General features: G+C 52.4%; 1 protein-coding gene across 16 annotated transcripts in view; it reads right to left on the reverse strand.

Annotated features, from left to right (window-relative positions):
• Positions 1-26,328, reverse strand: part of Ldb3 (LIM domain binding 3) — a 64,178-nt gene extending 37,850 nt beyond the window's left edge. For 2 of the 16 annotated variants that reach the window (XM_017600211.3, XM_017600208.3), the window contains exons 1-9: positions 24,607-24,762; positions 24,393-24,511; positions 15,411-15,562; positions 14,862-14,937; positions 9,771-9,793; positions 8,519-8,722; positions 6,605-6,619; positions 4,353-4,522; positions 3,849-3,885 (exon numbers count right to left, since the gene is read on the reverse strand). In XM_017600211.3, the coding sequence (XP_017455700.2) occupies positions 3,849-3,885; positions 4,353-4,522; positions 6,605-6,619; positions 8,519-8,722; positions 9,771-9,793; positions 14,862-14,937; positions 15,411-15,562; positions 24,393-24,511; positions 24,607-24,715 (905 nt within the window). In that variant the 5' untranslated portion in view covers positions 24,716-24,762. Of the gene's footprint in view, positions 1-3,848; positions 3,886-4,352; positions 4,523-6,604; positions 6,620-8,518; positions 8,723-9,770; positions 9,794-13,270; positions 13,639-14,861; positions 14,938-15,410; positions 15,563-24,392; positions 24,512-24,606; positions 24,764-26,191 lie in introns of those variants that run through there. The other 14 variants (XM_006252644.5, XM_006252640.5, XM_017600210.3 and 11 more) reach the window with 13 other exon arrangements.
• Between the last annotated feature and the right edge of the window lie 131 nt (positions 26,329-26,459).

A 26,459-nucleotide genomic window follows, 5' to 3' on the forward strand; every position in this document is an offset into this window, starting at 1 on the left:
GGCACCTGGTGGCCAGAATGTAGAAAGGGGGGGAGCGTGAGGAAAAGCCAGCCAATGATGCTGGTGTCTAAGCCGTCCCGGCAGAAGGGCCTCTAGCTCCTTCACGGCAGAGTTGCGAACCAGTGGCAGGGATCACATTTAACCATAAACACAGTGCACTCAACCTGAACAGAGACACAGTTAAACAGCAGTAATGTTGATGCTGCTGTCCAGAGGTAGCCCTGTAAATTAAAAGCTAAACAAAAACAAAAAAATCTAACTGCTACATCCTCATCGTAGGATGCTACTTAATAGTGACAGGGAGGACTGGAGAGATGGCTCAGAGGTTAAGAGCACTGTCTGCTCTTCCAGAGGTTATGAGTTCAATTCCCAGCAACCACATGGTGGCTCACAGCCATCTATAATGAGATCTGGTGCTCTCTTCTGGCCTGCATGTGTACATGCAGGTGGAATGCTGTGTACATAATAAATAAATCTTTAAAAAAATATATAGTGACAGGGAACGAATGAGCGAGCTATAGGCTGCATAACTTTGATCCAGATGGTTTTGGAATATTCGCATATGTAATGAGATCTCTTGGGGACCTGGTATAAAATTCATTTGATTCGCACATAGACTTTATACAGACACTGAAGATTATGTTTAATGGGGCCTGCGTTTTGGTCTCACCGCCACCGCAGTCATGGAGACCGAACACGTCTACGGCTACTCCACATGCCTCCATACAGACCTCATGCGTGTAGGTAAGCCCCTCCCATTACTCCATCCCGGCCTAGCATCCGTGTCTTTTGTTTCTATTTCTCTTTTGAGAGGTCTCAATATGCAGCTGTCCTGGGACTCACTCTGTAGACCAGGCTGGCCTCAAACTCACAGGGATTTGCCTGCTTCTGCCTCCCGAGTGCTGGGATTAAAGGCATGTGCCACCACTGCCCGACATCTTCCTGTCATTTCTTATAACTGCGAGTAAGTTGGCAATTACCTCAAAATGAAAAGTCCAATTTAAACATGAGTGCCCAGCATGCACGAACGAGGAAAATTGACTTTAGGCAAAGCTGGCCTAACAGTTACACACAGTCGTAATCGCCAAGTCCTGGTCCTTACACCCCACATCCCCACATTCACTGAGGTCCACTCTCCCATCTGCTTGACCTGACATCGTCTCTCTCTGTCTCTGCTCCTTGAGTCCAGCACATTGGAACTCTAGAGGATGGTTGCACAAATTTGGCGGTCTGCTAATTGCTGACATAGCTGTAAAACCCTGGTCTAAGCCAACCTTTTCACTATACCAAGAGGCTCAGAGATGCCCGCATGAGCAGTCCAGAGCCACACAGAAATTCACCAGCGAATCCGCCATCTGGGTGCTGGGTCTTTCCTCTGCCTCTCTGAGGTCAGGGTGAGTGGGTGAAGCAGAGCAAGCAGAGGTTCTGCGGCAAGACCCGCACAGCCCTGCAAACACTCACAACTTTCTCACAGACACAACGGAGGCGCAAAAGGAGACTGGGCCACTTGCCGCTGAATTTCCAGTTCTAGCAAAGCCCACCTAGACTCAGGGACGGCTTGTCATCAGTGCTCAATGACAAAAGTGAAGGACAACTCTAGAACCTCTATGATTCTAGTAGATGTTTTTCTGTTTGGTACTGTTGGGAAATTCCTTGCTAGCCAAAGACAAAGAAGGATGAGGGAAAAGCATGGGTGGTGGGGAGAAAGAGGAGAGAGGGACAGAGGAAGGAGGTCTGCTGGCTCTTAGACTATGGTGCTTGGAAGTCCCGGCCTCCAGCTGTGGCCTTCAGACTCGCCAGAATACTAGGGGCCAATGTGGGAGGAGGGACGTGCAGGGTGGTAGCTGTCATCAGCTCACAGGATGGGCCCTGGGAGTCAGCTTCTAACTCTGGGATCAGGGTGTGGTTCTGACCACTGAGAAGCAAGTCCCCTGAGCGATCTGAAGGCAGCACACAAGGGACAACCGTGCCTCCTTCTGCTCATATGGCCACTTGAGTGAATGAGCCTAGGGCCCGAGCAGCTGCAGACTTTACTTGCTCCAAGCATAATGGAACTAGGGCATGCACAGCCTCTGCCCCAGAATCCCAGACTGCTGGGATTTGGACACAGGGAAGGCTCTGTCCGGGGGGACAACCCTCAACAAATTAAAGTCAGAAAAAGAGACAGAATGAGGAGTCTTGCACACTCTGCTCCTGCTGGAGCCTCAAAGTCTTCACTGAAGGACCTGAAATCCTGGGAGGAAAGGCCTGGGGATGAGGGCTGGCTGAAGCCTTTTCTTGGGAACTCTTGCCAGACTTTCTCTTGAGAAAACTCTATGGTGGGACCTGCTAATGTTCCAGGGGAGACAGGGAGCAGGTTAGCTCTCCTACTGGGACGCTTTCCTTCTGAGCATAAACAGTTGGCGACGAGGCTTAAGCCTAGCATATCAGACAGGAAAAAGAGCACAAAGTGACCAGAAGAGGTGGCAGAAGCCATGAAGGAAGGATGGTGTGTCTTATGGAGGGGAGAAAAAGGCCTCCAGTTTCTTTCCCGATGGAAGGAAACCTGGGGTGTAAGCTGTTTACTGTGTTGGGGAGGCAGCATAACGACCCCTATATTGACTCTTTGGGAAAGTCCTCATCGCTTCCTGGGACATCTATGTGGGTGGTTTCCGTGAAGAGGGTGGGGGAAACACAGAAATAGCATGTAAGGTCAGCAGAGCACGGGAGGACTTGAGAGCTGAGAGCTCCACCACACAGAGCGGCCGACTCTCCACGTCTGTGCCGAATGCGGCAGGAGCATATCTGTCTGGTGCTCTGTTTGAGATGCACTCCAGGAGCTAAGAGGTTAAGCACATTTCCGGGACTGCATGCCACCCTTAGCAGGCCTGGGAGGAGCACACTCCCAGCCAAAAAGTAGGAGCAGCTCGGGTTGGCAAAAATACAAGTTCAACAATCAAAAGCACATGGAGTTCCAGCTGGCCCAAGAACTCTGCTTTTCTAGAGTTCTGTGGCTACCATGTGTAGTTAGCAAGTACAGGAAGCTTGGCTCAGGGGAGAGCATGCCTGTGAGTCCCAGACCCTCCCAGAGAGACCACCACAGGACTCGCTGGCCCCAGACAGACTGTCCAAGAAGAACATGCAGACGACATACTCACTACCGGAAGTAGACAGATAATCACAGGCCCCATGCCTCACCATGGAAGGCCCTCACAGGTTCCAGTGGGTTTCAAAACAGCCATGCCCCAACTCATGCTCAGGGCTACAATTCCTAAGGGGGCACAGGCAGTAGGCAAGTGGTGGTGCCCCAGACTTGCCACTGACCAGGAGACCATGCCCTGAGATGCCTAGCCCTGTACAAGCCCCTCGTTGTGCCCAGGGCTCATACTTTCTTGCAGCTGCTGTTACATTTCAAGCAATGTATAGAACTGGTGCTTCAACGTATGTATGGGCAGGAGAGTCTTGAGGTCAGGTATCTGTGCCTAGCATGGCCCTTCGTGTGCCTGCTCACAGTGCCAAGCCTTCAGACGGACAAGGGGACAAGCACAAAGTCGAGTGCACAGGCGAGGCATGGGCCCGCTGCCCTCACAGGGAAAGATGTCCTTATTCTCCAAAGCCCAGTGAAGGCCAAAGCAGCCCTGCCCCTGCCCAGTAAGGGAGCCAGGAAAGCCAAAATTCCTCACTCCTGTATCTACCTTGGTGACCTGGGAAAGTCACCCAAGCCTGGATCTGCCGGAGCCCTTTAAGGGCTGAGCTTTTCAAATACAGAAACATGAAAGGTATTTTCCATGAGTCATGTGGCCTGGGGCTACCCGGGGAGGGAGGGGGTGAGAAGGCAAGGCCACGGAACCCAAGACTTAGGCACCTACCTTGACCTTCGCAGAGCTTCCTCATCAGGGTCTTGCACTGTGGGAGAAAGAAGTTGGTCAGGAGGACTCACAGTGAACATAGGAAGAAAAGTCACAAGAGCTTTGTGGGCAGTAAGTCCCTAGGAATCAGCCAGGCCCTGAACACGTGCTATGCCATCTTGTCAGCGATAACAGTGAGTGTGTGCGTGCCAGACCTCCACCAGAGGGAGTCGAGAGGACATGATGTAGTTGGGAGTGGTCAGAGAAGTCCTGCGGGTCCTCTCCTCCCATCACCCTGCTGGAAGCTTATGACAAGGCTTCTGTTCTTGTTAAGAGTTGGGGGTTAGAATGGAAGACCTTCCTGGGGACCCGGAGGCTCTCTATCAGCTGCCAACTCTATCGGTTTTAACTAATCTTCAAGGGCAGGTGTCTGGACTCCTCAGCTTCCACAGGCTTTAAGTCTATTCTGGAGCCAGGACCTCTCTGCACCACCTTCTCTAGCCACACTTAAACACTTTCACTCACTGTATTCTGTCCCGGTCATCTGGGCCAAGATTCGGAAGGAACGAGACTGCAGGTTGGAGGACCGGCGGGCCCACTCATCAGCCTCATCTTCTGGCTTGCTTTGGGTTTTGATCACAGCCTGGTACACGGGAGAGGCGCTGTCCACCGCCAGGTCTTTCACAGGGAGGCTCCTGTAGGTCAGGAAGGGGTGTGAGCAGAGGCCAGTCTTGAGTTCAGACCCCTCCCCCCCAACTCCCACTCTGTTCTCCCACTGTGTTTCTCCCCCCACATCTGAGCCCCCCCCCCCCGTTTTCATCACTACTATCAGAAGAGCTGAGAAGCATGGGGGTTCGGTGCTCAAGGGTCAGAGGTCAGGGAAGGCCCAGTGGGAAAGCGGCTCTTCTTCTTGCCCACGAGGTTTCTAGCCTTCCTGTTGGCCCCGCTCCAGTGCTAATCCTGGATCTGAACAAGTTCCCACCCCACAGGCTGGAGTCCCTAGAGGAAAGGAGGAGGTAGGTCTCCTTGAAGTGATTTTGGCTTCCCTGAGCCAGTTCTGTGAGGGGCTGGGTGAGAACACCCTGCCTGAGGGGCCAGATCAGGAACAGCCAATGGCCTCCCCACACCACAGATCCAGACAGGGAGTTACCAATAGCTGGAAGGAGCCTCTGGCTCAGCTGCAGGAGATCAGCCTGACTAGAAAGTGTTATAAGAAACTAAGCAGGGAATTTTGCTGGGCCCTGTCAAGATCTGCAGGACAAAGGAGGAACTTGGGAAGGAGGTTATAGGGTTGGTCTGTGCCCCAAAGCAGCATAGCCTTTTGAGGGGAATCTTCTGATATCCCCTTAAGCTCCCAGGGTCTGGTGCATAGTAAATGCTCTTTTTTCAACTCCAGATCAAAGCCAGCAGGGATCCCAGAACTTCTCAGGAATTTCTACCTGACTCAAGTTTTATAGGTCAGGTTGTGGATCTATGTTGCTCAGAAAATCCTCTCTGATGTCAGGGGGCCCACTCAGGACAAGCCTCTGGCAGTAAACCTGCCTGCTAGCCCTTTCCTCTTAGAAATGTTGAAACTGAGGTCCAGAGAGGCCAACTGAGTAGCCCCAGGCTATAGTAGACAGGGACACAATTGAATGACAATTTAGGTGGCCCAGGTCCCAGCCCAGCATTTTTTTTCCTTTTGTTATTGTGCTTTTACGTCATTATTATTATTATTATTATTATTATTATTATTATTATTATTATTATTATTATTCAGAGCCTTGCTATATAGCCTTCCTTGCCACAGTCTCCTGAGTACTGAGATTATATACTTCCACACCTGGTTTGCCCAGTGTCCTTTCTGTCAAATGTTTTACAGTCAGGAAGCTCAAAGGCCACACCTGCCTACCAGGGACTACCTAGCTCAGATGCTCTGACCACATGGAGACACAGCCCAGCTGAGGCATGCCCTATCTTGCACCCTCCTGCCTGACTCCATCTGCCCTGTCCTCTGTGGGGACTGGCTAGCCAGGACTGGTTCATCCCAGCACCCATGTCAAGGAGCTGGGTAGAATTGGTCTAGTCTCCTAGGTTTGGTTCCTTAGGCTTGGCTCAAGTTGAGCTACAAGAGCAGAGAGGTGGAGGCCCTGCCTCTACTCCCACTTTCCTGAAGTCTTTAGCCTTGAGAGCTAGGTATTTTCAGATCGTGATTGAGATGAGATATGGGTCCTTCAGAGTCTTCTGGGGTCCATCCAGGGAGAAGCTCACAGCTGGGAGAGAAACAGGAAAGCCTGAATTCTTGTTCTCCCTGCAGAAAGCCGTTTCTCTTACAGGAAGGATTCTAGGGGTTGCTAAGGTCTTTGGGCACAACTGGATCTCTCTGCTTATTCGAGGGTTCTGGGGACTGACTTCCTAGTGGCTACTCTGTTACCTTCTAGCACTTAATGAATAGCCCAGTGTGCCCCGTGATCCGTGTGTGCCTAGTCCCAGTGGTGCTAGGTAAGGCTGGGGAAACCTCACCAAAGCGTGGCAAGGAAAAGGCAGGAATGAAGCCTCAGGCTGGGGTGGGTGCACTGTGAGTACATGACCCGTAGCCACATGGATGGACTCCAGAAGACAAGCATCTGTCTGTGTGAGCTGCAGAGGATGTCGTGTGGCTGAGGGGCGGGTGCGAGGAAAGAGGTGGACAGAGCGCATCAACTGACCACTTGTCCTCAGACACATCCCACCAACCCCACACACCATCCTGCTACGAGACAGATGCCAAGACAGACGGTCGCTGCAGGTCTACTTACGCCAGCGGAGACGCCCTGCCAAGCGGAAGGCAACCCAGCCGTGAGTGCGCGTCCGTCATGGGATAGCAGAGGGGCAGCGCACACAAGAGAGCGGGGTTAGGACCAGAAATGAGTTAGGGGGGTGGGATGGGTGAAGGAGGAAGAGAGAGAGAAAAAGAAAACTGTCAGTGAGGAAGGAACTGTGGAAATAACAGCAGAAACGGAACACATCATGGCCAGGAGGGTTCCTCACTGCGCCATAGCCGGCATCAGCTCAGCGTGCTTGAGTTAAAGGGAGGGGGAAAGGTTGATCCTTTCCAGACACGCTAGCAATGAGAGGCAGGGAAGGGAAGGGGGCAGGTGGGAGACAGCTAGATTAATCAACACATTCTCCAAATCACAGGCGCCCTGATAGAATTCAATAATAGAAGTGTTCCCAGTGCACGGAAAATGCAGTGTGATCAGCAGGCCGTCCATTATGTTCCATTTGACTTTCCTTCGGCGACGACTACTTCTTTTAAGGGCACACCAAAGACCATGCGCCAAAGAAATGTTAGCCGGGAATCCCTGTTGGCTTTTGGGCCGAGTCAGGCAGACTTAGTTTTCTGGGTATACATGAGCTAATGGTTGTTTTTTAAAATTGCACGCTCGTTTTGTTTTGTTTTGTTTTTTTGTTTTTTGTTTTTTGTTTTTTTGTTTTCTTTGAATGAGAGATTTAAGTAAGTCAACACAGCCCAGATGCCTGAACAGGTTCCGGACGAGTGACTGCAAAATAGACAACTTCTGCCCCCTGGTGGTCGATGGAAAGTAGTGCCTTTCTGAGCCGGGTTAGGCTCTCCTGAAGCTCAGGACACGCCTACCCTCTGTCCTCTGCATTCACACCACGACCACAGGGCTTTTCCTTTTCCTGTAGGAACTTCCTGGAACCTTTTTATGTCGCTCTTATAGTATTTGATTTTATAGTTTCAGAAAAAAAGGTTTAGTGTGCCCTTAGTCTTTTCCTCCTGAGTTGCTGGGAATCTCTGATCCATGGATAATTTGTCACCTAAAGAGGTAAGCTCTACACTCTGACATTTCCAAGCAGAATAAAGGAATGACCTACCCACTCCCACTTCTGCTCTCTCTTTCACTCTCCCTGCGCTCTCATTCTCTCTCGCTCTCGCTCTGTGTGTGTGTGTGTGTGTGTATACGTGTATGCACATGTGTGTTTATATAAGAAAACAGATGACAGAGACAGATAAAAACAAGACACAATGGTAGAGAGACCGAGACAGATAAAGAGAGGAGGTGAGATATACGACACAGAGAAAGAGGCAAAGATGGAGACAGAAATGGGGCTGAAAAGACAGGAGGAGAGAGAATGGCCCTGTTAATGCTTGTGCGCTTTTCATCTGAGTTTCTACTGTGCTGTCCTAGGTCACCATCGCGTTCCTCTGATCCCAAGAACCAAGGACATTTTAAATCCTACAGCCCTGAAGCAAAGCCTCCTGGGTCAAAGTGGAGAAGAGAAGCACTTATCATGGGGCTGACTGCGGATAGCACCTTGGGTCGTGGTTGGCCTAAGGCCTCTTCCAACAAAAAAGCCCTGGGTTGATGCTCATCACTGGAAGAATAAAGCAGCCCCACCCCCACTCCCCAGTATGGCTTTACGTGTGAGAGCCCCATACTCCTTTGAAAGCACCACAGAAGTCTCACAATCCCTCCGAGGAAATAGACAGACACTCTGCGTTTCGCCAGTTCTCCTACAACTGAACTCCGCAGAGAGCCCAGCTAGACTCTGAAGAAAGAGGAGGCAACACACTCTGGAAGTCCCCGGTGAAGGCTGGACCAAACCCTCCAGTGGGCTGAACCAAGGAGGCTCAAGGCGAATGAAGAAAGCTGGTTCTGTGAGTGAGCGGCAGCCTCCGTAGGCATGTGGAGTGGGAAGGCGCTTACCCACTGAAGTCACTGCCCTGGGCCTGGGCCTGCCCAGCGATGGCGTCCATGATGGCGTCCTGAGAGTACATGCTGATTGGGGTGTTGTACTGAGCGTGGATGATGGTAGCTTTGCCTCCCAAGCCCTTCACCTCAATGGGCTTGTGGGTGGACAGGGCTGAGTCCTTCAGGACACTGGGGTTGAAGCGTTCCTGGTAGTCGGCGCTGAGGAGGGTGGGCAGGAAAGGGGGAGAGAGGGCAACAGGTGACAGTTACATGGGAAGTCGGGGCCAGGCTGCTGGTGGGGTGTGGAGAGAGATCTCTCCCAAAGCTGAGGTCTTGGCCCAAGTAGGTTACCTATGTGGGCTGCCGGGAAAACTCTTGGCACCCCCAAGACCCTGTGCGGAAGACCGATCTTTCACGTCCCCCCCTGAGTCATTTCTCCCAGCTCCCCTCTCAGGCTCCACTTCAGCCCAGACTCCCTCCTAGGGTCAGCAGGGGCCCGAGGTGTGGAGTACACTCCCATCACACACAGCAGGATGGAGAAGCAGACACAAGAGGGATTGGGGGGGGCGTGGAACTTGGCAAGGGGGACACAAGCTGGGTCACGTGACAGAAGAGCAGCAGCACAAGCAGAGTCCAGAACGTTCCAGGGGCGAAACACGGTCACACTGGGCATGCTCAGAGACTCGGAGACTCTGAGCAAAGGTTCTCCACGGAGGGGCTCATCCTGCCAGTCGCTCCTCTGTGGACTGGCACTCTGTCCTTCCACATCTTTCTATGCACATGCTTCTTCCTCGGAAGGTGGCTCAGGCTGCCCAGGCCCCTCCAGTCCAGCATGCTTTAGCCTGTTAGTCTCTACCGATCCAGGGCTCTTCCCTTCAACAGATAGGTACATGCCCAAGCGGAGATAAAAATCAAGTGCAGTCCTCCTCGGGGATCCCACTGGGACAGAGAGGTCTTCAGGCCACACAGGTCAGTGGCAGTGCAGCATCCCCCACACCGGAATTAACCTCAAGCCTTAAGCTGCAGGAGCAGGACATTGGGAGCGAAATTGCGACCATCCCATAGACACCCATCCCTTGCAACAGCTCCCCTCTAGACGCCAGCAAACACCCGTGCAGGCTCATCTAGGGCACAATGCACCCTGACTCATGCATGCATATATATACACATGCCGGCAGGCACACACCATCCACACCCAACAGATGGCAGGTGCATGCTGGAATGGCACGCAGGGACACACACACACATGCTGTCCTTAGATACTAACTTGGCTGGAGAATTGGCTACCACCTGCAAGGAGAGAAAAAGCAAAGAAGATAGAGCCGTCAGGGTGGGGCTTCTACTAGGGAAGCTCGAATGTAGGGACCGTCTTCAGACTGGTCATGAAGAGGACAGGACTGGCGAAACCTCAGTCTTCGAGGAGGAAGAAGTGAGGAGGGAGAAAGTACGGAGAACCATCGGTTTGGGCGGGAGGTGCCAGGACTCCCTCTAGGGTGAGCCCCAGAACTCCAGGTCTGCGGGGGGGGGGGGGGCTCGACTTCTTGCCTAGCTCAAGAGCTCCTATGCAGGTACATGGATCGGATCGAGTGTGTCTAACCTGGCTGAAGACCCAGGAGAGAACGCTAGGATAGAGACATGACTACTAAGGCTGCTTCAAGAGGGGCTGAGGCCCCAAGTTCCTTCTGGCTGGATGCCCCAAAGATGAAAAGCTGCAGCTTAGCCCTCTGCTCACAGGGTGGGAGGAACTTATGAGCTTGTTCCTTGAAGAAGCATTGTGGTGTTGTGTGTACAGCATGGTTACCCATAGCCCTTGAGCCCAATTCTCTCTCCCAAAGGACAGCTCTGCTCACTCCTCTTGGAGCACAGTGCAGTGGATGGTGCAGTCAGTCCCTAGTGACTGCACCAAAGGTCTTGTGGGCCAGCAGTGAGGCTGGACGTGTTCCAGGAGGAGTCAAGGCTTTCACAGGAAAACCCCAGCAGGGGTCACCAGGTACAGTCAGTACAGTGGGTTACGAGCTTCTTGGGGGATGCATTATCCATGTGATGCTTCTTTAAATGCATATCACCCATGGTGGCAGACCCTATCCTGCAGAGGGCGGGGGAGGGGGGTGGACATTGTCTCCATATTCTTCCATTTACCTAGACCTGTCCACTATGAACTCTGGAAAGGGAGAACTTTTACCCCAAATGAGCCTGGCCCTGGTCACCCCACACCCAGGATCCTAGGAAGCCAAGAACTTTTCACCCCAAGGAGCAGGGGGTCTGCTCAGGCCCAGGTCCCCTATGGACTCAGAGCTGATAAAATTCCTTCTGTCCTCCTGTGCTCAAAATAGCCACAAGTGGATCTATATTAGGAAAGGGCTAGCTTGGCGTTGCCATTTCTTCTCCATGTTTGGCTAGTGCTGACAACTGCAGGGTCAGCGCTTGCCCTGAGCAGCCCAGTGTGCCCTGCAGAGGGCAGTGTTGGCCTGATTGGGCGGGAAAAACCTCTGCCCTAAGCAGGAGACAACTCCTTCTTTGGCACCAATTGTTCCCTGCTAGGTCCTTGCTCCTCCCTAAGGCCTGGACACCGGCAGCACACACAGCTCAGAAAAGAGATAGTGTCCAGATCTCAGAAGAGGCACCCAGGGGCCCTTGCTCTGTGGGCCACTGAAGGCTGCCTTTCAGGTGAGGAGTGGGGACCACAGCTTGCTCAGGCCCTCCTGTTCTTGCTCCCCACTGGTTCCCCTCCACTCCCCCGCCAGAAATCCAGTTGCCAAAATCCACACCACGAGCTTCTCAGAGAGCAGGGAAGGGGCTTCCTTTTGGACCAGAGTTTGATTCCCAGCACCACGTGACAGCTCACAACCATTTATAGCTCCAGTTCTAGGGAGTCTGACGCCCTCTTCTGGTGGTGCACAGAAATACATGCAGACAAAACACCCATAGACATAAAAATAAAATAAAATAGATTTAAAAAAAGCCAGAAGGCAGTGAGATGTCTACCATGCAGACGGGCTATCCCTTCAGCACAGGAGGCATGCAGTAGGTGCGCATGGAGAATTGCCGGCTCTGTTGCTTTCAGCAGTTAGACACTTAGAAAAGCCGGTAGACCTAGCCCGGCAGAGGTTCCAGCCCTTTCTGCCTGCACTGCCAACCCTGAGAGCATCGGCTTGTACTTCGAATGAACACCCAGCCTCACTTCCTCCCCTGGCCCACCGAGGACACTGTTGGATCCTGCTCCCATGACTGTCAAGTGAAAATGTCTACATCTGCAGGTAGATTCTGGGCAGCATCTGCACCAATGAGCTTGGCACCCGGGAGTCCAGGGAGGAAGGGACCGGGCTCCTGATTTCCTAGCTCCCCCATTCCATCTCAAATCAAGATAGAACCAGGCAGATCAAACTGTTAGTCCTGTTTGCCTCTTACAAGCTACATGACCTTGGGACAATGGCACGTTATATCTGAGTTGCTAAGATGAAGGAAATTAATGCCCACCTCTGAAGTTACTGACAAAGCCAGTTCCCATGAGGCTGGAGAGATGGCTCAGTGCTGAGTCCTCTTCTAAAGGAGCTGGGATTTTTTTTTCCCCAGCACCCACATCGCAGCTCACTACTGTCTGTAAGTCCAGTTCCAGAGGATCAGGCAATCTCTTAGATATGCACGTAGGCCAAATACCCATACACATAAAATAAACTAATAAAGAAAGAGCCAGTTCCTAACTCAGAGTGAGATTTCAGCCAGGGAGACATGGCCATTACTACAGATGGGCTTCCCAGGGGTCCTAGTCAACCGGAAGGCAACGTTCTTACCCGGTATAGGTCCAGAAGGGGAGACTCTAGTCAGTGAGTACACAGAGCGAGTGCCATTCCCTTTATCCTCCTAGTAACCCCGGGTTGAGAACAGACTGATTCCTCTCTCTGAGCCACTAGGCTACATGGCCTTAGCTCTGCCTGCTGATCCTTTAGCACAGAAAGACAAGCACACCCATTGCACGGGGCAGTTACTGTGCAGAGTTACTGTGAGATAAGGGGACAGAAGTCTGATACGTGTTCATATGGGTATCCCTCCTTTCTACCCTTCCACGGTGACCTGACTCCATGTTCTTTCAGCCCCTGCTCCCACAGAGTCTTACTAGCTAGACTATGGGGACCAGAGATGGCTTCTTGTTCTCCACACCCCTTTCTCCTCAGAGTTCTGCTTCCTTGAAGCCACTCTAGCCTGGGTTAGTTCAACAAGCCTCCTCCTCCATGGGTACTTCTGGCACCTCCTCCTCCAGGCAGCCTCCCTAGATTACTCTCATCCTTAGAGAATTTACTTTTTTAAACTCTAACTCTTCCCTGGTCTTGCCTTAGAGATCCCAGGGATATGGGGACTAGTTTGTGTCTCAGCACCTTAATTCTCAAAGGAAGTGTCACCTTTGGGACAGGATGTGGCCTGGGGTAAAAATTTGGGAAGTCAGGGGTCTCCCGCATACAGGTTTAGCTCAGCCACTTAGCTGGACATCTGGACCTCAGTTTAGCCTTTTCTGGGCCTCAGTTTCTACGTCTGCAAAGAGTTGACATTGTCTCTCCAGAGTACATATACGAAGCAGAGATATGATGCCTGACTGACAGCAAAAGTCAATAGGATGCCTGTTGGCGCTGCTTTAAGTTGATTGTGTCTTGAGGGTGCAGGGCTGGCTGTGTTGAGGCCTGTTCCTCCCCCTGACCGTCTGACCAGGCTGTTATGATGAGCACCGATGACCCAGGTGGCTCCATACCGGACAGCAAGATGCCCTTTACCTACCCTCCTAGGAGTCCAGCACCTGAGGCCTTCCCTCGGAGGCTCATCTGATACATCTGAGCCATCTCCCTCAGGGTCTCTGCTGAGTACAGGCCAATGGGGTTGTTATATAGCCTTGGTTGGCTGGGGCCTGGCAGAACTTTGGGGCTGACTGAGCCCTGGGTACCCTCTGAGCTGGCCTTGGCCACTGGGCTGCCCAGAGGAAGGACAGGCCCCGAGGCCTCCATGTGTGAGGTGCAGACAGAGGTCTGGGAGAAGGAAGAGCTAAAGGTGTCCCCGAACTCCAGGGTGCCTGAGGTGCCTGGGCTGGCCCTCGCCTCAGGGCTGGGGCTGGGAGTCGCCAGGCTGCTGTTCGTGTCCAGAGAAGGGTCCTGGCATAAGGCAGCACCATGCAGGGGAGAGAGAAGACAGCGGTTAGAGGCCACACATGGCTATGCTTCTGTGTGGACTTGAAACAGACGTGTTAGTGTGTGTACCTGTAGCCCCACCACCCACATCTGCAGCCTGCTGAATGATGCACCCAGACGGGGGACGGGAAAGGAAAGCCCTTTGTGAGTGGAGAGGAGGAGGGAAGCTGGTGGCTCCTGGTCTAGAGGCTGGCATCCATCTAGTCAGAATGCAAAGCACTCACAGAAAGCCAAGCCTATCCCCGAGAGCCAAGAAGGAGGATGCAGGGCTCAGGAATGGTAAGGGTACCACTATCCTGTCCATTCCTCCCACGAACAGCTTCCCCTGGGAATGGATACTCCGTGACTGCAGACAAACCTCCTGATTTACTGACCCCACCTGGAGAAGACCCTGGCTAGCCAGGGCTGACTGACATTTAGGGTGGAGGTACCAAGGGGACCCAAGGAAGCAACTGGGCTATTCGGCTATCTGAGCCTACCTTTGCAACTTCTCCCAGCATCTCTCTGTCCAGTTCTCCCAATCTATGAGCCTCTGTGAGGCTCCTCTTCCCATCTCCCCATTGGATAGACTGGATTCAGTCTATAGTTGTAGTGAGGGAGTGGGTGGAGGAGCCGTGGGTTTAGGATAGGCCCTTGGGCCCACAGGGCTCAGCTACTTAGAGTCAGGAAAGGACTCTGGATCTAGTGGTAAGATCTGGGGCCAGGCTTTGCCTGCCCCTCCACTCCCGTGCCAGTCTCTAAGACTTAATTAGTCCTTCTAATGGACATAGGGAGACTGTAGCTGGGAGGGATGGGTAGACACTTAGAAACTAGAGAGTCTGTGTGGAGGAACACCCTCCCCTCACCCCCAGGGCCAGTAAGGTTCCTTGATACCCAGGAGTGTTTCTTAAGATGGCTGACTCAAGCTGGGGCCTCTTATAGCAACTGTAGTCTCAGGGTCAGAGTCTTCTAGACAAACAACTGTTTCCTGCCTGGCTAGAATGCTGGTCCTCTTCTCAGCTCAGCTTTTCCCAAGCTGGTTTCTTCTCAAACCAGCTGCGGGTCCTGGGATCTTGAGCCCAGGTAGGCATGCTCAGAACTCCATGCATCACAGGAGGGGGGAGGCTCAAACACTTCATGTGGGGCAACAGTGAGAAGGGCAGGCAGGCAAGGTTGAGTGGACCCCACTACCAATGGCCAGCACCTACCTTTTGGTGGGGGATCACTGGCAATGGGGACTGGATAGGGGGTGCTGTCGTGGAGATGGGGATAGGACGCTTGGACCTAGATAAACCAGAAACGGTGAGGATGTTTGCACCTGGCCAAAGTTCCTGGGGGTGACTGAGAGCTAGACAGTGAAATCATGGGGCCCAAGGTGCACCACTCACCCCATTCACTTGCTGTCCTGAAGGAGACCCTGGGCTTGACCAGGATAAGGAGTCATAACCTTGGAGCCCCTCCCCCCCAACATTCATAGGCTTTTTCTGCATGGGGTGAGGGTAGGGCTGCTTGAGAAAGAGGAAGCTGAGCTTCCAGATCCAGCCCTCCACATACCAGTGGTGCTGTAGCCATGCTTTCTACCTGAGCCACTTCTGTAAACTGAGTCGAGGGTAGCCTGATATTGATTTGACTCATCCTTTCTATACAGTTCTGTAGCACAGGGCTAGGGCCCTGCAAATGCTGGGGGCAATCTCATTGGTCCCTATCACATGCCTACACCAACCCTGGGTCCCCTTCCCTGATGAACCTCCACCTACTTCTGCAGAGTGAGGCTCAGGTTGTAGCTGGCCGACTTGATCTTGTTCTGGGCCTCCAGGTGGGTCATGGTGTCTGTGTTGACTCCATCAATGGCCACCACAAGATCTCCTTGACTGAGCTGGGACTGGGCCGCCTTGCTGCCTGGGGTGATCTGGTTAAACAAGAAGAAGAAGAAGGGGTGAGTCAGGGAAGAATCACCTGGAGCGTCCAGTACACCCCTAGCATGTCTTTTATTTGTGATGGCCAGCAATGGCTGCTCACCAAGCTTGCCTCCTCTTCCTCCCATGGCTACCCTTCCTGGGACTTTTGGACAGCAGCCGAAGGACCAGCTTTGACTAGTGGAATGCTGGTGAAAGTAACACACATCACTGCTGGGTCTTTTCCCAGCAACCATCACCAGAAGCCTGCACACTGCTTGTTGACTGACTAAACTGCACAGGTTCGAGAGAAGGTCAATCAGGTTGTTCGTTGGAAGGGCTCTGGATGCCGGAGTTACTCCCTGGAGCAGAGATGCTGTGCCAGGCTTCCTGAGTGAGGAATAAATCCCCCCTGGGCTAAGCCGTTGATATTTGGAGGTTGATATTGCCGGTTAACCTATTACCCCTGCACCTTGCAAACCCATAGAGTACTACTTTCTTATCCCAGAAGTGTGGGTAAGACTTAGCACTTCCTTGCCTCCAGTGCATTGCCAGAAAGGGCAGGCTAATGTGTCCTCACAGAAGCTTCCAAGCGCAAGATGCTACAGGGAAGGCACACAGAAAACTAAAGGAGCCACCGGCCACACGTGTGAAAACAAGGCAGGCTGTGGAGTGAGGCGAGCTTAGGGCTCTCTGGCTGCCTACAGATGTCTGGAAGGGGAAGAATAAAGCTAGTTCCTAAATCCTGCACCCTACCGACATCTAAAACTATTTGTCCGGTTCCTCCGTCTTTGACTGCACAGAATGTTTATTGGGCCTCCACACTGAAACCGCTTCCTGGGATGCTCGGAAAGGTACACACCTATTACCAGGGAAACCATGGTAAACACTGAACTCTCAACGACATCATACACGATATCAAATTCTGCATGGCAGCTTTGAGTACTCTGGTGACCCTACCCACGGTGATGTTACCTGAGACATGCACTTCCAGAAGGTCTAGTTAAATAACCTAGAGTAGTTTGATGGACTAGCAATAGTGACCTTAGCAGCCCTACTCAGAAAGATAGTTCGTGAGATTTCTACTAGAGGAGACTAGCTTTAAAGTCTATGACTTCCGATGGAATGCCTCAGTCCCTGACAATATGCTCATTACTTTTTTCCAGTGTAAATGCTTATTGAGACAGGCAGATTGGGACAATCTACAAGTGGGTGGCACTTATACATAAAAGTGTTTTTGGAGCTGACCCTATGACGTCATGTTGGAAGTCCCTCTATGATGCCACATGGAATGTCACACAGGCCTCGCCATCAATGATATCACAGGAGAGAGGAGGCTCTAAGCCCCACCCCCATATGACCCATACGGTTAGAGGGCATTTTCCTTAGCTTTGCCTCCTATGTGCTCACCAGCTAGATCTCCTAGCATGTCTGGCCCATCCTACCCACCTCCCTGGCTATCACACAGGGATAAGAATAGCTATTAATGCTGGCAGAAGCCAGATTTGGGCTAAGGTCTGGGGACCATCCTAAGAGATGCCAAGCCTGTGTAGGACCTCTGGTCAAGCTCTGGACTTGTAGACATGAATGTAATCCTCCTGCCAAGTTCCTTCAAGGAGCTATACATGCATCAAGGTACCTTGTGGTCACTGTGATGAAATGATTTTTTTGATGACTGTATTACTGGTCCCAGAAGCACTGTCCTGTACCATGTCAATGACAATAAGACCAAAAGGACCCTCCCTTACCAACTGCCATTAACCAGCCGGTGGCTTCCCAAGTCTCTTCTTAAACACTGCCCACCCTGTGCCCAGAACAGTCCTTTTCTCGACCCCAAATGTGTAAATCAGACAAGGACAACAGAGAAAGCCTTGGCGGCCAAGAGGACACATCTGATTTGCAAAGCCCACTCTCCAGGTGCCAAACGGGCATCATAGGACCATCATTCCCCAGTCTGTCACCGCAGGGAGCCCATGGTAACAAAAGTGTATTGCTGTCTTGAAGGTAGAGATGAAAAATAGTGACAGAGTCTGGGGGGGGGTGTGGCTCGGTCAGTTAAAGGTTTGCTGTGCAAACATGAAGACCTGAGTTTCAGCCCTAGCACACAACTGGAAGACAGGTGTAGGTATGCACTTGTTTTTTTTGTTTTTTTTGTTTTTTGTTTTTTTTTGGTTCTTTTTTTCGGAGCTGGGGACCGAACCCAGGGCCTTGCGCTTCCTAGGTAAGCGCTCTACCACTGAGCTAAATCCCCAGCCCCAGGTATGCACTTGTAATCCCAGTTCTGGGAAGACAGGGGCTGGAGATTCCTAGGGCTTGCTGGTCTGTACACACGTGCGCACACACACACACACACACACACAACACACACACACACACACGCACGCACATACACAACAGTGATGGTGAAAAAAAAACAAGACACTTTCCTAGAACAAAAGAGGCCTCTTGCTACTGTGCAGAAAACCCACTTGTTCTGCTTTCCATGCAGGGGTGTGCTATCTTGAGCAACTCATTATAGTAATTTTTAAACTGAAAAAAATATAAACACCTGTAGGAGAAATGGCAGCAGCCACCTCTACGTAAACACTGGGGGCGGGGGCAGGAGTGGGGGGAGGTTCATAGCCACAAAAGCATCTCCTGCAGGAAGACCTAACTGGAGACTTCCTGAGAGACCAAGGATTCCTGACACAGACAATGCCAGCCAATTGGGAACTGCTGTTCAGAAGAGACGCTTTCTTGGGACCAATGGGGCGCTGGTGGAAGTTATTAAAGGAGCTCACAGCAGTGTTCTGACGAGCTTGCTGCTGTGTTTCTCAACCTGCTCCCAGAGTCTGTGTCGTTCACTCCGTGTGCCATCTCACCTCCAACCCGCAAGGGCAGGTAGGGTCAGGCATGGAGTAGGCCAAGGCACAGGCAGCAAACACCCAATTCTCATCATCGCTGTCCAGCCATAACATTCCCTTCTTCACTCCACCACAGATCACTCTCACTGTTCACTACCCATCAAGCCATCTTAGTTTAGAAGCACCTTAAAGACAGATGAAAACATCCACCCAGTGCCCCGCTGTCCCCACACACTGCCCATGCACTCCCACACCTGTGGCAGGACATCCCGGGGGGAAGATATCTCGTAATAAAGCTGCCCTCTGGTATGGAACCCCATAAAATGCTCTCCAGAGCGGGACATCCATATGGAAGGACGCCCCAATGCTTCTGTCTACAGAGAAGGAACTGTTCCTTACAGCAAACAGCTTGGGGTAGTGTAGGGGAAGCAGCTATCAATCTCACGCGGGAGGGAGGGGCTACAAACCCAGAAGGGACACTGCTAGGCAGGATAGGAGTGCTCAGATCATGGTGACAGTGTAAGCAAGGGCACCAGAATGACATCCAAGGGAGGCTGGGCCCCATCGGCTAGTGCCAGGTTCAGGCTGTCAGGAATGCCATGTCTTTAGAGCTGCCTGGTGACAGATTTCTCCCTAGGACACGGCCAACTTGTATTTGCCCTTCCCTGTGCCTGGTGCTGTCTGATATCCTCAGGCGTGGGCTGGGGTAATCCTTGTTCCAGGGGCCTGGTCAGTAGCCAAACATTCCAGAGGGGAGCCACCAAGCTGGATGCCCCTGTTCCTGGCGCCTCTGTCCCTCCATCTGTGTCTGCCTGTTAGGGCTCAGCTGGCCCAGTCTTTGGATACCCTAAGCAGGGTCCAGTGTCCCTCAAGTAGGGGTGTGGTACTCACAGAGCTCCTCTTTTCTGCTCAAGTGTCCTTAGAGAAGGCCAGATGGAGGCAGGGACACTAAAGGCAGCCAAGAACCATAAGATCCCTTCCCTCCCAGAGGAGCCACCTCAGCTGGTTGGGGGAGGGGACTGGCACTGTTGGGCCACTGCCTGGAGTCCAGAGCTCAGAAAAAGTGTAGTTCATGCCTCTCTTCTCTGACTCTCGATCCTCCTCTCTCTGTTGACTTTTCTCAGAAAAGACTGAAAGTACACACGTTCTTGGAGATATTCTCTCTCTCTCTCTCCATATATATCCTTCTGTCTCCTTTGGAGCTTAAAAATCTCTTTGGATGAATGTTTCATTTCTACCTGATTTTTCAATTGTCTCCAGGCAACAGTCACTTAGACCTGAACACAAAGGAGACCCTCGAGGGGCTTCGATGGGCAAAGATCACTACACGGCCCATGCCTTGCTGAGCCATGACCATAAAGAGCCCCTCACCACTGGCTCCAGATGCTATCCTGTACTATGCGAGTGATGTCAAGACCAAAAGGACCCTCCCTTACCACCGCCATTAACAGCCTGTGGCATCCCAGGTCTCTTCTTAAACACTGCCCACCCTGTGCTCAGAACAGTTCGCTTCTCGACCCCAAATGTGTAAATCAGACAAGGATAACAGAGAAAGCCTTGGTGGCCAAGAGGACACATCTGACTTGCAAGGCCCCGCCCACCCTTCAGAGGTAGCACTAGGGTAGCTGATATCATGGCCACGGTCATGCCAAGGAGGGAGGCAGCAAAGGAAAGCATGTGCGCAGTGGGTCAACTTAAGCCTGCTTTGGTTGAGACGTCACACGTTCCAGTGAGCGTCCAGAGAGCAGGGTCAGGCCTGCCTCTCCGGAGTGTTGTGAGAATTACATTATTAAATGGGGTGCAGCATAGGATGCTGCAGAACTGAGTAGGTGCTGACCCCACCTCCTGCTCCTTAGAAGCTCCAGCAAAGTCAGTGGTCGGACTGGGGAAAAGAAAGTATGTGGTCAGTATGGCTGCACCCCAGGGCTCCTGAGAAACAAGATCCAGAGTCCACCGAGGGTGGTCAGCCCACTGACTAGCCCTCAGCCAGTCTACTGTTCCTGGAAGGGTGTGGAAGAATAGCGGGATTCTGTCTAGGGTCCCAGGGAAACAAGGTGTTGTGCGCTGGCTACCTGGGGGGAACCCGAGCTTTACAGAAGTTTTTAGCATCCCTCCTCAGAAGCATGCAGGCCCTGTCTCCCTTCTCTGTGTGACTTGCCCGGTGTGGTGGGCTGGCTAAAGGCAGGTAACAGGCCTAGAAAGAGTGGAACCTTCCCAGCTCCTTCATCTCGGTCTGGCAGGGATCCCCCTGGAGGCCTAAGTGCATTTTAACTCCTTGGGATTAAATTACCACGTGCCAGGTTGGCTGTCTTCTCATCTGGTCTCCCTTGGGACTTTGCTCCAGTCCTCATCCTTTTTCTGGAAACTTCTTTCTCCCAGTGGCTTCAACTTCTCTATTCCAACCCTGGTGTATAGATAAGCCAGGCTTTCCTCTGCCTTACCTTGCTTGTCCAAATAGCTATCACTTAATGTTTCTTCCTTCACAGGCTTTGGTTCCTCTATACAACATCCCTCACACACTCAGCCTTGCCCGAAGTGTTACACATACCAATGCTTCATGTGCGTGCGTGTGTGTGTGTGTGTGTGTGTGTGTGTGTGTGTGTGTGTGTGTGTGTGTGTGTGTGTGTAAGAGGATCCTCCTCTCTTTCTCCAGGTCCCAACATTGTTCCTCTCTGCTTCTCCAGCAAACCAACAGTGTTCTTGTATGCACTTGGCCCTGGAAAATCTGTTTCACACCTCCCAGGATGGTGCCTATGAGAGGAGAGCAGAAATCTGGCTCCAGCAGAGTGGAGAAGCCATGTTTGGGAAATGGAAGACTGGAGACAAGGACCAGAAGGTCTTCACAATAGGGCGATTTCCTCTTGTCCCTGGTGCCTATGTCCTTATTTCTGTTGTCCCCCATGCTCTCCCCTCGCCTCATAGCAACTGCCTCCATTCCTGTGTGCTCCTAGAGTTGCCCTTGGCTTGTGTTCTGGTTCATCAGCCCCTCCCCAGGACCTAGCGGGCCTCTGATCTGCTTTCTTCAGGGCCTTCCAGAGGTCAGAGGCAAGTGTGAGTCACAGGAGGGCCTGGCCAAGGTGCATCTCTAAGAACGCAGTTTTCAGCTGTGATTGTTTTTATCTTCCCCTGCTGGATAGCTAGATGACTGCCTGACCTTCAGCAGGGCTATAAACGGCACGGGCTGTCAGCGCTGATAGGCGCTACCAAGAACAGCCCAAGGTGCTGTGCTCCAGGGGCCTGGAAATTCCAGGAATTGCCAGCACAGCTACCCCCAGAATAGTGTCAGATTGTCCTCCTTTCTCCTCCCAAGGGTCCTCTGTTCTCAGTGTCACCGCCAAAGCTGTGAGAGTTCAATAATACTAAAACTGAAATCGGAGGAGAGAGGGAGAGAAGGGCCTCTGGACTATGGCCCAGGCAAGCCTGCCAGGTGGGATGGAGGTCAAGGCCTTCCAATAAGGAGGCAGGCCTAACCCAGCCCACAGATCTTTTGCACACAAGCCTTGTAGTCAGCCTCACTTCCATAATTTCAACTGTGGACAGTACCGTCCCATTTTATAGGTGATCCAACTGAGGCTGTGCTACACAGTAGAGAGATGTAGAATTGAGCAAAGACACTTGCCTCTTCTCTTCCCTAGGGTGGAGAGTGCCAGCAGCCATGAAGGGGTAAAGCCCCACACCTAGCCGCAGAGGCAGAGGCCCTGGTGAAGGCTGGGCCTGTTAATCTGCTCCCTCAACTTTGCTTCCTGGAGAATCAGCTAAGGTAGGGGAGGGGAGGGTAAGAGGGCAGCTCAGGTTGCAGGCCTCTGCACCTGTCCAGGATAAATAAAGACATTTGCTCTCCCCTCTAGAGTCTCTCCTGAACCCCATCTCTGCAGATTCTGAGGAGTGGACTCACTGGGGTCTTCTGCTCAGGTTGATTCCACAGTACCCACGTGGAGACCACGATGAGATTGGTACCTACGCTATCACCCGGCATGCAGGTGGCAACTGTTCTTTCTGGGTGGAACATAAACCTGCCTTCGAGAGACGCTAGCTTTCCTCAGGGCCTGGTCTGACAAGCAAAGGACCAGGCGTGAGAGTTAGACCAGGCTGATTATCTCTCACAGTCTCCTTGTCTGCACCCAGAGCAGGGGAATTCTGAGGTGAGCAGAATCCTGGCCCTGTGTCTCTGTGAGTAGACTTAGTCTGGTACAACAGAACAGAAATGTGTTCTTGGTGTCTGCCTTGCTATCAGCCCTGGTCCTGGAATGCCCAAGCCTGGGATGCCAAAGCCTACTGTATCTGTGGCCCACTAGATGTGTCTTTCAGGAGACCGCAAGACCTGAACACCATGGCTCAGTCCACCGTGCTGCAGGGGATCTGAGGCCTGTATCAGAACTGAGGCAAGCCCTCAGTGCCCCGGCTTCTATTTTTAAAAGTCTCCCGAGTATTAGCTTCCAGCACATCCCAACACACCCCCTCTTTGAATGAGAACATTCCTCCTCCTGTCTAGCTTAAAGCCTCTGTGCTGCCATTTAAGCCCTGGCCATCCGGGACCAGGTGGTGCATAGGTCCAGAGTGAGGTCATTGACTTTCCTGGCTGCTACTGACCAGTGATGAATTTGTTCCCATAAGACAGAGCATCAAGCCTTGGGGATGGTGGGCTTTGGGGACTGTGAGCTCAACCCTAGACATAGGAGGCCAGAGGGTACGTGAGGAGGATGGGGGTAGGTCCTATCTTATACAGGGAGAAACCTATACTACAGGAGTGGGGACTATGCTGAGCCTAGATTGGGGGTAGCCACTGGACTCACATATCCACATGTCACCACATCATCAAGCAAGACGGACATGGTTAAGGGTATCCTCTTAATAGGGGGCCCTGTGGTTTTCAGGGCAGTGTGTTTGGAGGGCAGAGACTCCAGGTCTGCAGCAGAGAGGTGAAGGACAGCATCCTTCCACAAAGGCTACTTGAAGTGCCTCGCTTAAAAGTGCCGTGAGGACCGTGAGGACCGTGAGGACCGAGACTGCTTCAGAGCGACTTTTGGGCCCTTTGTCAAGCACTTTCCGGGATTCCCCACTGCCACTCAGTGTGAGCCCTGGGTTCAAGGCAAGTCTCTACCACTGTATGGAAGAAACAGCAGTCCGGTTCCACCCGGTTCCACCCTCCAACTCCACAGTGACATCCTGGAGTCTAACTCTGCGTCTTAAGCCCGGCTCAGTCCTGCCAGGGGCTCTGTCACCAAGCAGGTTATACCAGTTCTCAGTACGCTTCTCAGGCCCCCTAAGCCATGGGGCCTTCTGTCCCAGGACTACCAGGACTCGTAGGGTACCCTTATCTAACAAATACTGAGCAGATAGCACCAGTCTATGGCCTAGGTGCTGGGACTATGGCAGCAACGAAAGCCCTTCTCTGCCTTTCAAGTATGTCTACATTTTGGCCTTTCTGGGCCTTAATTTTTCTCCAGCTCACAGGAGCTGTCCCCACAACCTCTGACATTCAGTGCCATTTCCATCAGACAGTGCCATTTCTCGAGTGGACTTATACATGACAATGGGGCAGCAATGTCCATCTGCCTGCCTGGTACCTGCCTTCTTCACCATAGATAAGTTCTTTCCTAAGCAGCTGCCTGCTTCTAGGAAGGGATTCCAAGCTTGGGAAATTCCCCAAGCCTACCGTGCAGGGGAAGGCCCTGCACTCTCTACCCACAAGCCTATGGACTCTGCAAACTCAGCATTTCCTTCTCAGCTCAAAATGCCAGCTATTTGCCTGTGACATCTTGCTTAGGTGGGCAAAGTCCAAAGAACAAGCCGGGGTGAGCAAATTCATCTGTGGCCAAGATAAGGAGACCGTTCCAGTCCTGGACTTCAGACCAGGAATAGGGCAGGCTCTGCCCTCCAAGAGCCCTGGGGAAGACAGACAGACAGACAGATAGACTGACAGACAGATGGGCATGAGCATTCCCTCTTTCAAGAATGCCCCGCCCCTTTGGGAATGAGGCTGTGGGCAATGTGCACTTACCCGGGAGATAGTGAGGGGCATATTGAAGTCCTTGCCTCCCTGCAGACGGAAGCCCCAGGGCCCAGGCCCAGTCAGAGTCACACTGTAAGACATACTGGTGCCGACAGCGGTGGCTTCCTCTGCAGACAAATAGTAGGAAGAGTCAGGTGAGAGGACCCTTACTCAGCCTGTCTTTCTAGTCCCTATCCTTGCTCCTGGACCCAGACCCCAATACCTGGCCTTGCCTGCTGTGTTCCTTGCTGCCTGGTCAGGCTGTGCAGAGCTCCTAAGAATAGCTGGGAGAGAATGCTATCGACACTGATATCTGCCCTTGCTGCGCCCATAAATGGACTGTAACCCTACACTGGGCCCGCCTGCCCGTGGCCTCCCAGCCGGTCCACCATGACTCACGCAGCTAATATAGTCCCTGGGGAGGGGTGTCAGGCACCCATAGCACCCATCCCCAAGGGGCAAGCATTGAAGATTGGCTTTTCTTGCGCCCTCTGCAGAGCCCACGCTCTGTTGTAGTCAGTGGGTCTGCTTTAGGTAGGGGTTTTGCTATTCTGTTGTCCCTAAGGACATGAGTTGTCACCTTATCCATTGTGGGGGACCCCCGGGGCCTTGGACTTAGATTAGCCTCCAATGTGTCAGAAAGAGATGCTTTAGTTCAGAAGAGTACTGACTGGCTCCTGGGTCGCTTTTATGGGTCTAGATGTAAAAATGACCATGTAATGTCAGGGCTTTGAACATGGCCAAGTTCAGAAAAGGACTCTTTATGCCAGCTTCTACAGGGTCCTAAGAGATTGTAAACGCCAAGTCTCAGAAAAGTTAAATATATTCTCCAAGGTCACACAGGGAATGGACTCAGGTCCCATAGGAGCCTGAGCTCATTCCAATGGGACTCATGTCAGATAATGGGCTCCTAGTAGCTATAATATCATCCAAAGCCCTGGCCTGAAATAGGGGGTGCTGCCTGACTCCCAGGAAAAAGGTCTTAGGCCGAGTCTGGGATTGTCCCACTCCTCTAGACCCTCTGGGGCCCAGGCAGTTATTCCTGGCTCTCCTGTCTCATTTGTGCCCTGGAAAACTTGACAGTAGCATGGCTAGCTACAGCTGCCCATACTGCATGCCAGGCGCCGTGCCCTTTCCACAGGAGTAACGGGGGGTAGGGAGAAGGGCCATTTGTACCATTTGTTCAGCTGCTAGGACACGGAGCTAGAAGGGGCAGGGAAGGGAAGCATGTGTGGCATGTTCAGCCCATACCCCAGAGACAGTGTGCTCTGGGTGGGGGCCCCTCGCCCTTGGAACTTCAACCAGAGTGATGTATGGGTTAAGATGCCCCTAGAAACCTGCCCTCCCACTAGAGAGACTTCATGTCTCATGTGGTCTAGTTCCCCAGCTCGGGAAACTGAGGTTCAGGGAAGATGGGGTGACTTCTTGCTGACCCTCTCAAAGACAGTAACCTGGAAGGCTCAGTACAGGCCTGAGTGTGAGTAATTTCCTAGCTGCTGGAACTCAGCCCTCACACCCCAGGCCTGCCATACATGGGGTGCATGGCAAGAGTGGTGATGATACAGGCTCCTTGGTAATTTGCCCAAGGTCCCAAAACTAGCAAGGTGGAAGCAGTGTGGAGCTGGGGGGACTCTTTGTTCCTGTACCATGCAACTCCACCTTCATGAACAAGAGGCCAGCATCCCCCCACCCCTCTCCCATTCCGTCCTCTGTACCAACCCATCCATCCCCTTGTTCCCCGGGGCTATGTGTCAATCCCAGTTGGGGAAGATCCAACCACACAGCATAATCAGAAAGAAAGGGCTCACCCTGGGCCTGGAGCCCCAGCAGTGTTGTACCTGGAGCCGAAGGCTCTTTCTCTGGCCTCTGGCACTGCCTGATAACTTCTGGTTAAGGGAGGGGAGATGCTCTTAAAGGGGAAGGCCAGCCTCCCTCTGCCTCCCCTGGGAGATCCAAAGCCAGTTGGAGAACAGCTTGCACACATGGGCCGGGCTGAGCTCCACACGTCACTGGGGAGGGGTGGAGGGGCCATACTGGCCTCGGTCCCTCCTCTGTTTCCCTCCCCTAGAGTCTGAG

Source organism: Rattus norvegicus, chromosome 16, assembly GCF_036323735.1.
Source record: "Rattus norvegicus strain BN/NHsdMcwi chromosome 16, GRCr8, whole genome shotgun sequence".
In the NCBI taxonomy this organism is placed as follows: domain Eukaryota; kingdom Metazoa; phylum Chordata; class Mammalia; order Rodentia; family Muridae; genus Rattus; species Rattus norvegicus.